General features: G+C 42.5%; 1 protein-coding gene across 1 annotated transcript in view; it reads right to left on the reverse strand.

Annotated features, from left to right (window-relative positions):
- Window positions 1-8,600: 8,600 nt before the first annotated feature.
- The window catches only part of LOC110219226 (carboxypeptidase A4-like), a 28,348-nt gene continuing 22,621 nt past the window's right edge, over window positions 8,601-14,327 (reverse strand). The window contains exon 12 of the mRNA XM_021002393.2: window positions 8,601-9,300. Within this exon, the coding sequence (XP_020858052.1) occupies window positions 9,113-9,300 (188 nt within the window). The 3' untranslated portion in view covers window positions 8,601-9,112. The remainder of the gene's footprint in view (window positions 9,301-14,327) is intronic.

Below are 14,327 nucleotides of genomic sequence, written 5' to 3' on the forward strand. Positions count from 1 at the left end.
GATGTGGGGTAGAAGGATTGGGCACATCCTGGTTGTTTACACGTGGTTCTGCTCCCCACACCTGCCGGGCCAGCCTCGTTATTTCATGAGTTTATTGTCCTGACAGGACAGAGAGTCCCAGGAGCCCTCCCAGGATTTCTGTGAGGATCAAATGAGATATATATGTATGTGTGTGTGTATATGTGTATATATATGTATCTGCATGTATGTGTGTATATATGAAGCATTTTGCAAAACTTAAAGTTCTATAAAAATACAACAACAACAACAGACCTGGAAAGGAACACAGGGCTGCCCAGGTGACTCCCTGTCCCGAAAGAGGAACGTCCATCCTTAGGGACTGAGGTGGTTCAGTGAAGAGAATAGTGATCTAGGAATAAGGGAGCCCTGAGTTCAGATTCCTGTCTTAGATACCAGCTGGGTGAAGTGAAGGCAGAGATGTGCACACACACACACACCCATAAAGAGAGAGAGGAATATATATTGGAATAATAGATATTTGAATAATAGATATTGGAAAAATGTATAAGAATAATATATTGGAATAATACATATTAGAGCAATATATTAGAATAATATATAGGAATGCATATTGGAATAATACATATTAGAATAATGTATTAGAATAATGTATATCGGAATATATTAGGATAATATATAAAGGATATATTGGAATAATATATTTGAATAATGTATATGTTGGAATAATACATATTAGAATAATATATCTGTATGTGTTTGTATACATATATACATACATATATGTGTGTATGAATGAGGGAATTTGTTTTGCTTGACTACGCATATTTGTAACAGATTTTTTTTCCTTTTTTTAATGGAGGGGAAGTGGCTAGGACAGAAAATGAATTTTTGTTCCTTGAAAAAAATTAAATGAGTTTTTAAAAAAATAGATACTAGCAGGCAACTCTAGGAAACTCACTTAACATATTTCAGCCTCAAATGAGATATATGTGTGTGTATGTATATGTATATATGTGTATATACGTGTGTATATATGAAGCATTTTGCAAAACTCAAAGTTCTATATAAATACAAGCTATAATAATTTTTATTATTAAGGCAGCTAAGTGGTACAGTGGGTAGAGGACCAGGACTAGAATTAGGAAGACCTGACTACAAATCCAGCCTCAGATACTTAATGACTGTGCGACCCTAGACAAGTCACTTAACCTCTGTTTGCCTCAGTTTCCTCATCTACAAAATGCAGATAATAATAGCACCCACCTCCCAGGGATTTTGTGAGGCAAAAATGAGATATTTGTAAGGTGCTTCGCATAGTGTCTACAACAGAGTAGGTGCTATGTAAGTGCTAGCTATTTATTATTATTACTATTGTTGTTGGAAGTTTGGAAGACATGTGGGGAGGGCGGAAAGGCATGATACACAGGGTCCCCAGACAGAAAAGGCTGACTTAGCATCAAGTGGGATGGACTTGGAGACTCATCCTGGCTCTGACAGTTGCATCCATGACAGGGGAGATGGGCTGGTGGCTTGAGTCAGGAAGACCTGGGGATGGAATCTGTTCTCAGGCGTTTAATAGCTGCCCAACCCTGGAGCAAACCCCTTACCCTCTCTCAAGGCCGTTTCCCAATGTTGTAAATCGAGGATAATAACGGCACCCACTTCCCAAGCTTGTTGTATCAGATGAGATAAGGAACAAAAAGTGCTTTGCACAACTCAGAGTCTAAATGCAAGCTCTTATTATTAGTTGTGTGACCAGAGGCAAATGACTGAACCTCTTTCTGAGCTTCTGTGACTTACATTTCCTCCCTACAGCAGAGCCTGGGATCATGAAGACCCAAGTTCAAGTCCAACCACAGACACTGACTATCTGGGTGACCCTGGGCAAGTCACTTAACCACTGCCTACCTCAGTTTCCCCATCTGCAAAATGGGTATAATAATAGCACCTATTTTGGAAAAACAAAACCTTGTGGAAGTAAATGTTGAAAACTAAAAATAAATCAATTAATATAAAATATAAGAAAAAAAACAAAAGCACCTATTCTCCAGAGTTGTTGGAGGATGAAATGAGATAATAACCGTAAAGGGCTTAGCACGGTGCCTGGCACATAGCAGGTGCTGTCTAAAAGGCATGCATTTTGTAAACTTTGCAAAACGCTATATATAAACGTGAGCTGTGGAGTAACACGTTGAAGACACGGATGGCCCTGCTATCTTTCTGAACAGTCCAAATTGAATTTTCTTAGCAGAGTCTTTTATTTTCCCTTGCTCAAATGCTGATATTATCAAAACTCTCTAGACAAGTGCCCATCATCTAAACGTTTCTTAGGTTCTTTATTTGTTTGTTTAAAATATTTCATTGCATCCAAGATAATTCCTAAAGTGTCATGAGGCAAAAATGCTATCTACATTATTCCAATGTATATTACTAACTATCTATCTATCTATCTGTCTATCTATCTATCTGTCTATCTATCTATCTATCTATCTATCTATCTATCTATCTATCTATCTATCTATCTAATTCTGGACCACTAGGCGGCACCATAGTGCATAGAGCGCCAGGCCTGGAGTCAGGAAGACTCATCTTCCTGAGTTCAAATCTGGCCTCAGACTCTTCCTAGCTGTGTGATCCTGGGCAAGTCATTTAACTGTTTGCCTCAGTTTCCTGCTCTGTAAAATGGACTGGAGAAGGAAATGGCACACCACCCCAGTATCCTTGCCAAGAAAACCCCAAACAGGGTCACAGAGAGCCAGACACAACTCAAAAATGGCACAATAGATATTCTTCTAATCAAACAGAAATGATGAACTCTGGACACAGACAGCACTCAAGAGGCAAGAAGTAAACGAAATGACCGTATGGTTCGCCAGTTCTCAAAGAGGGTTAGCTAACAGTGACTGAGAAGCTGGGCACCATCCTCTAACCTGGGGCCTGCCCTCCCTCTGGTCTCTGCCCTTGGGTCTGCACATTTCATTTACGACATGAGTACCTGCTGCCAACAGCGCCTGTTTTGTAAACTGAGGCTAGATCCCTATTCCCTGGGACCAGAGTGAGTTTTTGGACATGAGGCCAAACAAAAAACCAGGATACTAGGAGGCAGGAGACTGGGTTTCTAACCCCAGTTCTGCCATTAAGGGGAGGGAACAAGCATTTATTAAGTGCCTCCTGTATGCCAAGCACTTCTTTTACAGATATCATCTCCTTTTCACCACCCTAACAGGTTGGCTACGTGGCTTTAGGCAAATTACCCAACCTCCCAGGGTCTCAGCTTCCCCATCTCTAAAATGGGGAGGTTGAACTACATGGCCTCTTGAGGTCCATCTTTATTTTCCCTAACGTCTCACTGAAATTTAGCATTGCCTTCAATGAAATTAAAAACACATTATTCTAAGACAGGATCCACTGGCTTTTCAAAGTAATGTGTTTTTAATTTCATAATTGAAGGATAAACTTTCATCTAGAGGTTAGTGAAAATAAAGGCGTCCATGACCTAAAAAAATTTAAAAAAGCAAAGAACCCTATTTTAAAGCAGTATAGAAAGAAAAACTTCATGACTTAGTGCCATCCCCTCATTCTAAGGAGGAAACTGAGGCCCAGAGAGCCAGCCTCATTTGTCCAAGGTCACACAGGCAGTAAGGAAGGGAACCAGATTAAGGATAGTCACAGCATCCACGCCCAGGGTGGTTGTGAGGACAGAATGAGATCCTTGCCAAGAGCAGAGCCCAGTGCCTGGCACACAGTAGGCGCTTAATAAATGCTCTTCCCTTCCAGCACACTAGGCTGCCCAAGGTCCCACAGCGCTGCCCTCCAGAGCAGGCTGATGCCCCACGCGGCGCTGCCCTTCCTCCTGCTCCCAAGCCCTCCCTACAGCTACTCACCACGCTGCAGATCAGGGTCTGGCCCCTCTCACCCACCAGCCACAGGGTGGGGTGGGGGTGGGGGTGGGGTGGGAGGCTGGAAGCCTTTCCTGATGCTTCCTGCCTGGAGGGTCGGAGCCTAAGGACTAAGGGGGCGCTGCAGCTGGGGCGGGGCTGGCTGAGCTGCTGCCTCCAGGAGGGCTGCCAGGTGATAAGGCGTCCAAGTCCATTAGTCAATCAACAAAGCGCTTCGTGGCTGGAGAGCCCGCGCTTCGGCCACGCGTGGTCATCGCAGGACAAATGACTCAGTATTGCTATCGTCTACACCCTCTCAGCTGTGGGTGGTACAAGGGAACAAGCACAAGGTGGGGGCTGAGCTCCTGACTCTGCTCCTTGGCTGACCTTGGGTAAATCTGAGCCTCCCTTTGCTCAGCTGTAACATGAAGGGGCTGGGCTGGGAGGCCTTCTAATCCGTCAATTTATTTTATTTATTAGCTGCCCACTGTGTGCCAGGCACTGAGCTAAGGGCTGGGGATACAAAAAGAGGCAAAAGAGGGTCCCACCCTCACTGGTCAATTCCAGGTCTAAATTTATGATCCTATTGGAGGGTTAAAAAAAAACAACCTACATGTAATTGATATAATATCACTTGCGTTATCAGTGGGTGGGGGAGTGGCCAGGGGGAGGGAGAGAATTTAGAGCTCAAAATTTTAAAAAGAATGCCCAAAAATAAATAATAATTTTTAAAAGAAAAAAAAACACTAATACAAACACTGCTGAAGATACAACTCAGCTTTCTTCATTAAATAAAACTGGAATTATCCACTCCATTCTGAAATTTCCTTAGAGCCCTTAGCCTGAATTACTCTTTTCACTTTATCATATTCTCCCCTGTGGGATCATAGAATAGTAGGGTAATGAATGAATGAATGTACTTTACTAAGTACTTTTCTTTTTATTAAGTATTATTAAATTAAGCATTTATTAAGTACTTAGTGTGTGCACACCACTGTGCTAAGCACTAAGGATACAAACAGAAAAGACAGCCCCTGCCTTCAGGGAGCTCATATTCTAATAGGGGAGATAACATTTAGCTCAGTGCCTGGCACACAGTAGGTGCTTAATAAATGTTTAAATAATACACACATTTTCAGGTACAAATCAGATGGAAAAGTCCCATGGTCCTTAAGCTATAGCACAAAGCAGACATTAATCCTCTTCTTTCCTGCCATTTCCACTGATAATTGGAGTACCTTTCACAACTGTAGTGAGGGAGTGGATTTTTAATCAAAGAAGGTCTAGAGATCATAGATCCAGAGAAGGAAGGTCAGCTAAGGGGCCATCCAATCCTTCATTTTACAAATGAAGAAACTGAGGCCCAGGGAGATTAAATGACTTGCCCAAGGTGAAACAAGTAGTGTTACAGTTATTTTTGTTCTTGTCTGAGCCCTCTCCTGGGGAATTGTAAACTCCTTGAGGAAGGCATGGTCATTTTTCATCCTTTTATCCTGAATCCCTACTACAATGTCTAGTATATGCTGTCATTGTTATTCAGTCATTTCAGTCTTGTCTGACTCTTTGTGACCCCATTTGGGGTTTTCTTGACAAAGATACTGGAGTAGTTGCCATTTTCTGCTTCAGGTCATTTTACAGATGAGGAAACTGAGGTCAACAGTGTTAAGTGACTTGCCCAAAGTCACAAAGCTAGTGGATAAAACCAGATTTAAATTCAGATCTTGCTGTCTCCACGCCCTGTCCTCTCTCCACTGAGCTACCTAGGTGCCCAGCATTTGGTAAAGGGACCTAATCAATGTTTGTAGAATTGAAATGAATTCATACAGAAGCACAATTAAAGACCCAATGATTGGAAAGCCCCGTGGCTTATATTTAATCACTATCACCCAACAGTAGAAAATGCTTACCGCCTCGTCCTCCCCCTGAAAGAAATGGTCTTGATTTTGATATCTCTGTGTGTGTGTGTGTGTGTGTGTGTGTGTGTGTGTGTGTGTCTGAGAGAGAGAGTGTCTTCCTTTCCATCTCTAAGTCTATGATTCTATTAGAGACATATTCTATCAAAAGATAAAATAAAGCTTAAGCATTTTTACATCACAGAATTCATCATGTATATTACAAACCTCCATTTCCTTTTAGTCATACCTACTTGGATCCTCCAAACATAGAAATCCTGTTTGGGATAAGGTCTATTTCCACCCTCCCCTCCAGAAGTCTGGAATCAAGCCACAGGAAGATCTAGTCTGTGGTCACAAACTTCCTGACTCCAGGTCCAAGTGGAGTTGGATACATGCAGTTAACTCACCACTGATTTAGAAAAAATCCCATGAACGTGGGGATCTCTCCTGATTGCAGCCAGAGGGACTCCGGGGTCTCAGGAGCACCACTCTCCCTGATCAGAAATTTCACCGCATTTCTGGCTGTCCTGAAACTTCACCTCTGAAACACGAGGCTGAAAAAATGCTACAGGGGCTATGGCCAGGTGGCAGAGTCCAACTGTCATCAATTTAGCATCCAAAATGGGGGTAGGGCAGGTGCCATGGAGTCCTTTCCCTTCTACCTTTAAAAAGTGACCTGCATCCAATATCACCATCTCTCTCCAGTCTCTCCTGGACTTACAAATCTTAGGAGGCAAACCAGGCAAACGAAGCTATGACAGGATATAAGTAAGAGCCAGAATGGCCCATTATATTATAATTTCCAGAGTGCATTCTAACCCTCTACAAAAAAAAATACACAAAAACCCCCAGGATATTTATTTGGTGTTTAAAGACTTTCATAACTTTTTGTTGTTATTCAGTCATTTCAGACTCTTCATGACCCCATTTGGAGTTTTAAAGATACTGGCATGGTTTATAATTTCCTTCTCCAGCTCATTTTACAGATGAAGAAACTGAGGCAAATAGGGTGAAGTGACTTGTCCAGGGTCACACAGCTAGTAAGTGTCTCAGGTCACATTTGAACTCAGATCTTCTTGACTCCAGGCCTGGTGCTCTATCTGCTGTGCCACCTAACTGCCCATAACCTAGCTCCCTCCTACCTTTCCAGTCTTTTTATGCCTTACTCCCTAACACTTAACTCTTCAATTCCATGCCTCCTGGTTGTCCCTTGAACAAGACACACCATCTATCAGCTCCAGGCTGATATTTATTTTCTGTGGCTCTCTCCTACACCTGGAATGCTCTCCCTCTTCTGCTATATCTACTGGCTTCCCTGGCTTTCTTTAAGTCCCAACTAAAATCCCACCTTCTCTGGGAAGCCTTCCCCAACTCCTGTGGATTCTAGTGCCTTCTCTCCGTGTTATAAAGACCTTGTTTGTAATATATTCATTTGCACGTTGTCTCCCCCCATTAGATTGTTGGATTGATAAAGCAAAGTAGGTGCCCATTGACTGTGGAATGGCTAAAGAAATTGTGGTTCATGAACATAAATGGCATATTATAGCCTCATATGAAACAATAAGCACGAAGAAATGGGGAGAACTTGGGACAACTTTATGAACTGATACAACACCTCTTAAAACTCTTATCTTCCCTCAAGGCTCAGCTCAGTTACCATTTCCTCTAAGAAGTATTGCCCTGGTCTGTACCCTCCTCTCCATCATGCAGGTAAGTGCTCTCTCCTTTCCAAAGGTGCAATATATATTTGCTTATTTGTGTACATATCATATTCCCTCAACATCATTCAAAAATCAACCAGAATTTGTTAAGCACCTACTAGATGCCAGGCACAGTGTTAAGCCCCGGGGATACACTGTGCAGCCACCCCACAGAGGAAACAAGCCCTGTCCTGTGCCCCACAACTGTCCATCCAGCCCTGCCAACTGCATCCCAATGTATGATGCTAGTTACAATGACTTATCACACTCATCCCCATTAATGGAGAAGAACAGTAAAATTTTTTGATCGCTGGTGAATCCTTCACTTTCTGTCCGCTTCAATGAATCATTTGGGGGGAGTTTGGTCTATACAATATACCCATTCTTTTCAGATATGCTGACAGATCAGCAAGGCACAACTTCCTACTGCTTACAGCATATTTTTTGTCTTCTTTTCAAGTCCAGGAACCCAGGATTTCATCTTGGTTTTTCTTCTGACTTTGGGATCTTGGGTGAGTCACCTAACTGCTCTGTGCCTCAGTTTCCCCCTCTGTTAAAAAGTCAATAACAGTCGCAGAATTAGTGTGGTATCAAGGAGACAAAACTGGCCTTGGAGTTGGGGAAGACCTGGGCTCAGGTTCTGCTTTTGACACATACTAGCTGTGTGGTGCAGGATGAACTGCTTTACCTCTCAGTCCCCCAGGCAATTCTGAGATTATAAACAGCAGGGCAGTTACTGACCTGCATTGGTAAAGGAAATTTTCCTTCTGAGAGGTGCCCTCCTGATGAAATCATACATCCAGGCCAAAAACAAACAAACAAAATAAGAATAAGAATAAAATTTTAAAAACAATAACTGGGCCAATCTTCCTCATGGGTAGTTTCACATAATATAGTGTACAAATACTTTGAAAAAATTTTAAACTACAAATGTCAGATGTTTCTTATAACCAGCAATAATTCCTTGGCCAGATTCTCCCTCATGACAATTAGTTGTCAAGGAGCACAGATTTCTTCCTTGAATCTGACACAAAGTGGATGAGAATTGAAGTGAATTTTTGTCATTACCCAAAGTAAAGTACAGAGACACAAGGTACATCCTAAAGCCTGGTCTCATCCCGTGAAAGTAACTCAAGGAGCAGGAGTTTGGGAGTCTCAATCATGAATATTTATTGAATAATTCATTTGCTATATACATCATAAGCCAAGCAAGGTGACAGCCCAGCACAGCTGGCAGAAGGGGCAGAGGTACAAAATATAGTAGGTACTCTATGTTGAGAGAAATGTGAGGTGACTGGACTGTGATTTTCTGTCTCCTAAAGATGGGTTGTTAGACTCTGCTTAGGAGCAGGCTGTGGCCATAGGAGACAGTATAGAAGGCAGAGGGAGAGGGAGAGAGAAAGAGACAGAGAGAGACAGAGAGCAAGAAAGGGGACAAAGTAAGGAGACAGTGGAAAGGATGAAGAGAGACGAAAGGAGAGAGAGACAAAGAGAGGAGAGGAGGAGAGACAGGAAAGAAAGAGAGGGAGAAAAGGGGGGGAAGAGAGAGAGGGAGTGGGGCGGGAGAGAAGGGAGAGAAAGGCAAGGAGGGAGAGAGAGGAAAGAAGGGAGTGAGAAAAAAGAGAGAGAGGGAGAAGAAGAGAAAAGGGGGGTTTCTCTAGTAGGGGTGGTCTTTAACGTGCTTCATGATCACTTTTAGGGCCAGCCAGGTCTCCTGGGCAGTGGGGAGGATCTGGCGAGCCGGCAGAAAGAAGCCATAGAGTCCAGTGTCTCGAAGCTCAAAAGTGAAAGCGTATTTAATTCCATTTTCATAGGCCCAGTCTACACCGCTGCCACTGGCCTGGTCTGTAATTTAAAAAAAAGGAATCATGGATCAGTATGGGTCTCATTCAAGGACAAAATGGACAATAGATCAGAAGCCCTAATACTCTATTGGCCTGGGTTTACTAGGGATCTTACACTCTCTGAAAATCATCAGGACCGTGCTGAAAAATGTCTGCCTCCTATTGCAATATTCCAAATAAAATTAACCAGTCATGTGACTCTGAGCAAATTACTTTAGTGTTTTAGGGCCCCAGTTTCCTCATATGGAGGACAAGAGGGTTGGTCTGGCTCAGGAGCTCTTAACCTGGGGGCTGTGAGCTTGTCTTCTTAAAACATTTCAAGGACTGTGTTTAACTGTAATGGATTTATACACCACCACCACCACCACCAATTCTGTATGATTCAGTTGTTATCGTTCGGGCGTTTTCCAGTTGTGTTCAGCTCTTCATGATCCCATGAGGGGATTTCTGGGAAGAGATTCTGGAGTGGTTTGCCATTTCCTTCTCCAGCTCATTTTGCTGTTTGCTGTTTGTCCTTCATTCTTGAAGAGAACCATGACAGGCGGGAGGTGATGCCATGACATCAGCAAGATGATGCCATGACTTGCAAGTGAATTGGATTTAAGTGAGGGAGGGCTGTGCAGGGTCACCAGCCTCACTCTCTCCTCCTGAGCCATCTGGGTCTGGTGGCAAGACATACATCAGGATGACTAGACATGGTCTGTCCCACCCCCCCCCCCCAGCTCATTTTGCGGATGAGAAACTGAGGCAACCAGGGTTAAGTGACTTGCTCAGGGTCACACAGTAATTGTCTGAGGCCAGATTTGAACTGAGGAGGGTGAGTCTTCTTGACTCCAGGACCCAAACTCTATTGACTGCACCACCTAGCGGCCCCATTATGCATATTAATTTAAATTAAATTAAATAAAATTATGTTGTTCTGCATTGCATCACATCACATATATATCATATTACATTATATTACATAGTATGTTGTATTATATCACGTCTTATGTCATATATCATATCATCTCATATCATTATGTATTTCACTGGTTTCTTTTGTAATCCTACATGTTTTATTTTATTTACTTAAAAGCATCATCATTTTGAGAAGAGATTTACAGAATTCACCAGACTCACTGACAGACCCATAACACAAAGGAAGTGAAGCACCTTTGGACCAGGTGATCTCTAAGGGCCCTTGAGGACTAACACTTTATCCAACTAACACTGGAGCTCAGACACTCTGAAGGAGTAATAGGTTTTAATCCTTTTTTTTTTTCGCCCCCCATTTGTTAGCTGACCACTAGTAGGTCACAGGGTAGTAGATTTAGAACTGGAAAGAAGTTCTGAAGTGATCTAACCCAACTCCCTTCCATCCCCCTTCACCATTTCACAAAGAAGAAACTGAAAGTCAGAGAGGTGAAGGGATTTGTACACAGTCACTAGGAAAACAGAGATAGGTCAGAATTTAAACCCAGACCTTCTGACTTCAGATCCAGCACTCTTTCCACGGGGCCAAAGCCAACTTAATAAGGATAGAGAGAAGCTGGCTCTGTCCTCGTGGGACTCCAGGGGACAGGATCTACTCTTCCCCCTTCTTTCTGCTCACTCCTTACTAGAGTAGGAATAGACAATTGAGGCATCCAGGATGATGATTCTAGGCATACTTTTGAATGTGAAACACCAAGGAAGGTTCAGCGTGGTCACTAAGAACTGGCCAAAGCACTTAACTCCTCTGGGCCTCAGTTTCCCCATCAGTACAATGGGGAGAATAATGAATGGAGTACTTCTGTCACAGGGTTGTTGTGGGCAAGGAGTGGGCAATCAGAGGCCAGAAAAGTTAAATGACTTCTCTGTGGTCACCCAAACAGTAAGATCGAAAGAGCTAATAAAGAACCTTAGTGCAGTTTAAACTTTATTAAGTTTAATAAGCTTCAAACTGCTTTAAGACTTTTGGGACACCCTGTACATAAAGTGTTGTTTGGGGTTTGTTTTTTTTAACTTAGAGTAGTTTGTAAATATTGGTTGTCGTTGCTATGGTTCCTCATTTTTCTATTTCCAAGTCAGGTACCAGCAAAAACAATGAGAACTTTTTCGCAGACAGATAGTTCCCTCTTAACATAAACTGGCAAAGAGCGTCATTTTCCACTTGACTATGACGTGATGAAGAAGGAATGTTTTAATTAACTTCCATTTTTGTACCAAGCATTTCCCATGCATCACCTCATCTGTGCCTAGGAGGTAAGTGAGACAGGCATTACTATCCCCATTTTACACATAAGGAAACTGAGGCTCAGAGTGTTGGAATGACTTGCCTATGCTCACACAGCTGCTGAATGTTGTTTCTCACTCTCGGTACTAATTAGTTTGTTTTTCCCTTATAAACTTGCTGAGGGATTGTGCCTGCTGAATTTCTGGGTGGCCCTAATAGAACTCTACTCTGTTTGAATGCTGAACAAACACTGTTCAAGGATAGCTCCCTTTCCTGAGGCCACTGAGATAGCAATTTTACCCCCATCTAGAACACAGTTAAGACTTAGGAAAGAAGCAAGGCAGATTGTGAAGCTGCCCACATTCATATCACTAAAGCTCATGCGTGATACAAAAATAGGAGAGGCTGTAGGGTTCTCGTCACCCTAGGCTTTTGTGTCAAGGATCTCTTTGGCAGTCTCCTAAAGGGTGTAGACCCTTTAACAGAATAATGTTTTTTAAATCGTGAAATAAAGTACATAGGATTACAAAGGAAGCCGATTACATGGCATACAGTTATTAAAATATTTTTAGAATTGTAATCTAATTCACAGACCCCCTGAAATCTATCCACAGATCCCTCAGAGGTCAGTGGACCCTGGGTTAAGAATGCCTGCTTTAGACTCTACATGAAGAAGCTTGGGTTATCTGGTTTTGTAGAGCACAGAGATTAGAGGACAGAGGGGCTCCAGGAGGCAAACACAGTGATAGCTGCAGTGAATGACAGCTAACATACATTTAGACTATGGACCACCTTAGGGACATGGGGCCATCTCCAGTCGTCCTGCTATATCTGGCCACTACACCCAGATGGCTCCCGAGGAGAGATCAAGGCTGGTGACTTTGCACAGCCCTGCCTCGCTTAAATCCAATTCACTTGAAAGTCATGACATCACCTTCGTGATATCATGGTCCTCTTCCAGAACAAAGAACAAACAACAGTAACATAGGGGCTAACAGTTAGGTGTTAGGCAGTTAGGTGGCATAATAGACATGGCCCTGGATCAGCGGCCAGGAAGACCTGAGTTCAAATCCAGCCTCAGATACTTACTGTCTCCGTGACCTGCACAAGTCACTTAAATCAGGCTGTCTAAGGAGGAACAAAGAGATCAGAAATGGAGCAGGTCAAAGATCCCATGTCAATTATTACTAGGATGAGGCCTAGGAGTAACCTCCTGGACTTCTAGCCTGGGTGATACAGGGATGCTTAATCAAGAAAAACAAAGAACAGGAAAAAGAATAAGAAAAAAGAAGGGAAGTCGAGGGAAGGGAAAAGCAACAATATTTCACTCTTCCAACTCAAAAAAGTTGTGTCAATTCTAAACCCAATGTATCTATATCTCCTGGGTAGAGCATGATCTCTCCATCTCAGCCTCCATGTTGCTTCTCTGGGGGAGGATTCTATGGCACTTAGAAGTATCTTTGGTCACTGACTCAGCAGAGAAGGGAGGGCCTCTCATAATATTTTCTTTGGGGAACTCCCACTCAGTCATTATAAGGCAATTGATGGTACTGTGTTAACAATAATGAAATGGCACTGCATTTGAGGGCTAGTGTCACTCTTGCTGAGGACAGGGGAATGTTGGGAGAACAGGAATCAGAGCTGTAATTTCTATTTTTATTTCTAATTTGCCATTTACATCTTAGTTCTAGGGAAACAGCTAAGCCCCCACTAAGCTTTCCAAAATGAATCTGGAAAGACAACACATTTTAGAAAGAGAGAACAAAAACACCCAGGTCAACTCTCAAGCTTCCTGCTAGAAACTCATCTGTACTAAAAATTCACATTTATTTGGTACCTTCCTTACAGAAATCCTGTGAAGTACTCCTTATTGCTTATCCTATGGATCCTTTCCCTCTGTCTTTGAGTATTGTAACATTTAGTGACTTTTCTGGTATAATTCAAAATTGCTTTCTAGAGTTGTTGGGTCATTTCACAGTTTTCACCAATAGTACATTAGTGTGCTCATCCTCACAATAGCCCCTCCAACAAATAGAATTTTCTTTTGTTCCTCCATTATTTCAGATATGATGGGTATGAAGCATAGCTTCAGACTTCTACAATGTGCATTTCTCTTATTTACTGATTTCGCAACAGGTCCTAGGCCAAGCCCTATTTGGTCTTTGTGAAGTACCACTTAGGTACCCAATGCTGTGAGTATTATTATCCCCATTTTACAGACAGTGAAATTGAGACTTAGACCAATGAAGTGATTCACCTAAGTTCACATAGCTAGTAAGTGTCAGGGCCAGGATTCAAATCCAGGCCTTCCATCTCTTAGTACAGGGTTCCTTCCATAATACCACATTCTCTCTAGAAATCAAATCAGTATTTTAGGAAAATCAATCTGGCCTCAGTATGCAGAATGGATTAGAGAATAAAAAATGACAGCTGGCATTAATATAGTGCCTAAGAGTTTACAAAATGTTTTATATCTCTTACAACTTTTGGTCATTTACTGAGAACTGATATCACAATGGAAACCACAATGGAGAAAATGTCTCTCCTGTTACCAAGCCTCTGACTATAAACTTCCAAAGTGACATTAAGTGGAATTGAAAGCGCTGGCCTTTAAGGCCAAAGAGTGGTTCAGGAAAGTAGGGTCCTTGTTGCTCCGAGCCTCTACATCTTGCCCACAACCTCCATCCCTGACCAAGACTGGCTCTCTCCAGTGGATTCAGCCCGCCATTTCTTCCACCTCTCTCATTTTCTTGCTTTGGCTGCTAAGAAGGATTTCTGGCTGGGAGATGGAGGACCCTTCCAGCCCCTCATTAGACTCTTTCCCCCCGAAC

The sequence above is a fragment of the Phascolarctos cinereus genome, unplaced genomic scaffold (genome assembly GCF_003287225.1).
Source record: "Phascolarctos cinereus isolate Bilbo 61053 unplaced genomic scaffold, phaCin_HiC Scaffold_1;HRSCAF=81, whole genome shotgun sequence".
NCBI lineage: Eukaryota > Metazoa > Chordata > Mammalia > Diprotodontia > Phascolarctidae > Phascolarctos > Phascolarctos cinereus.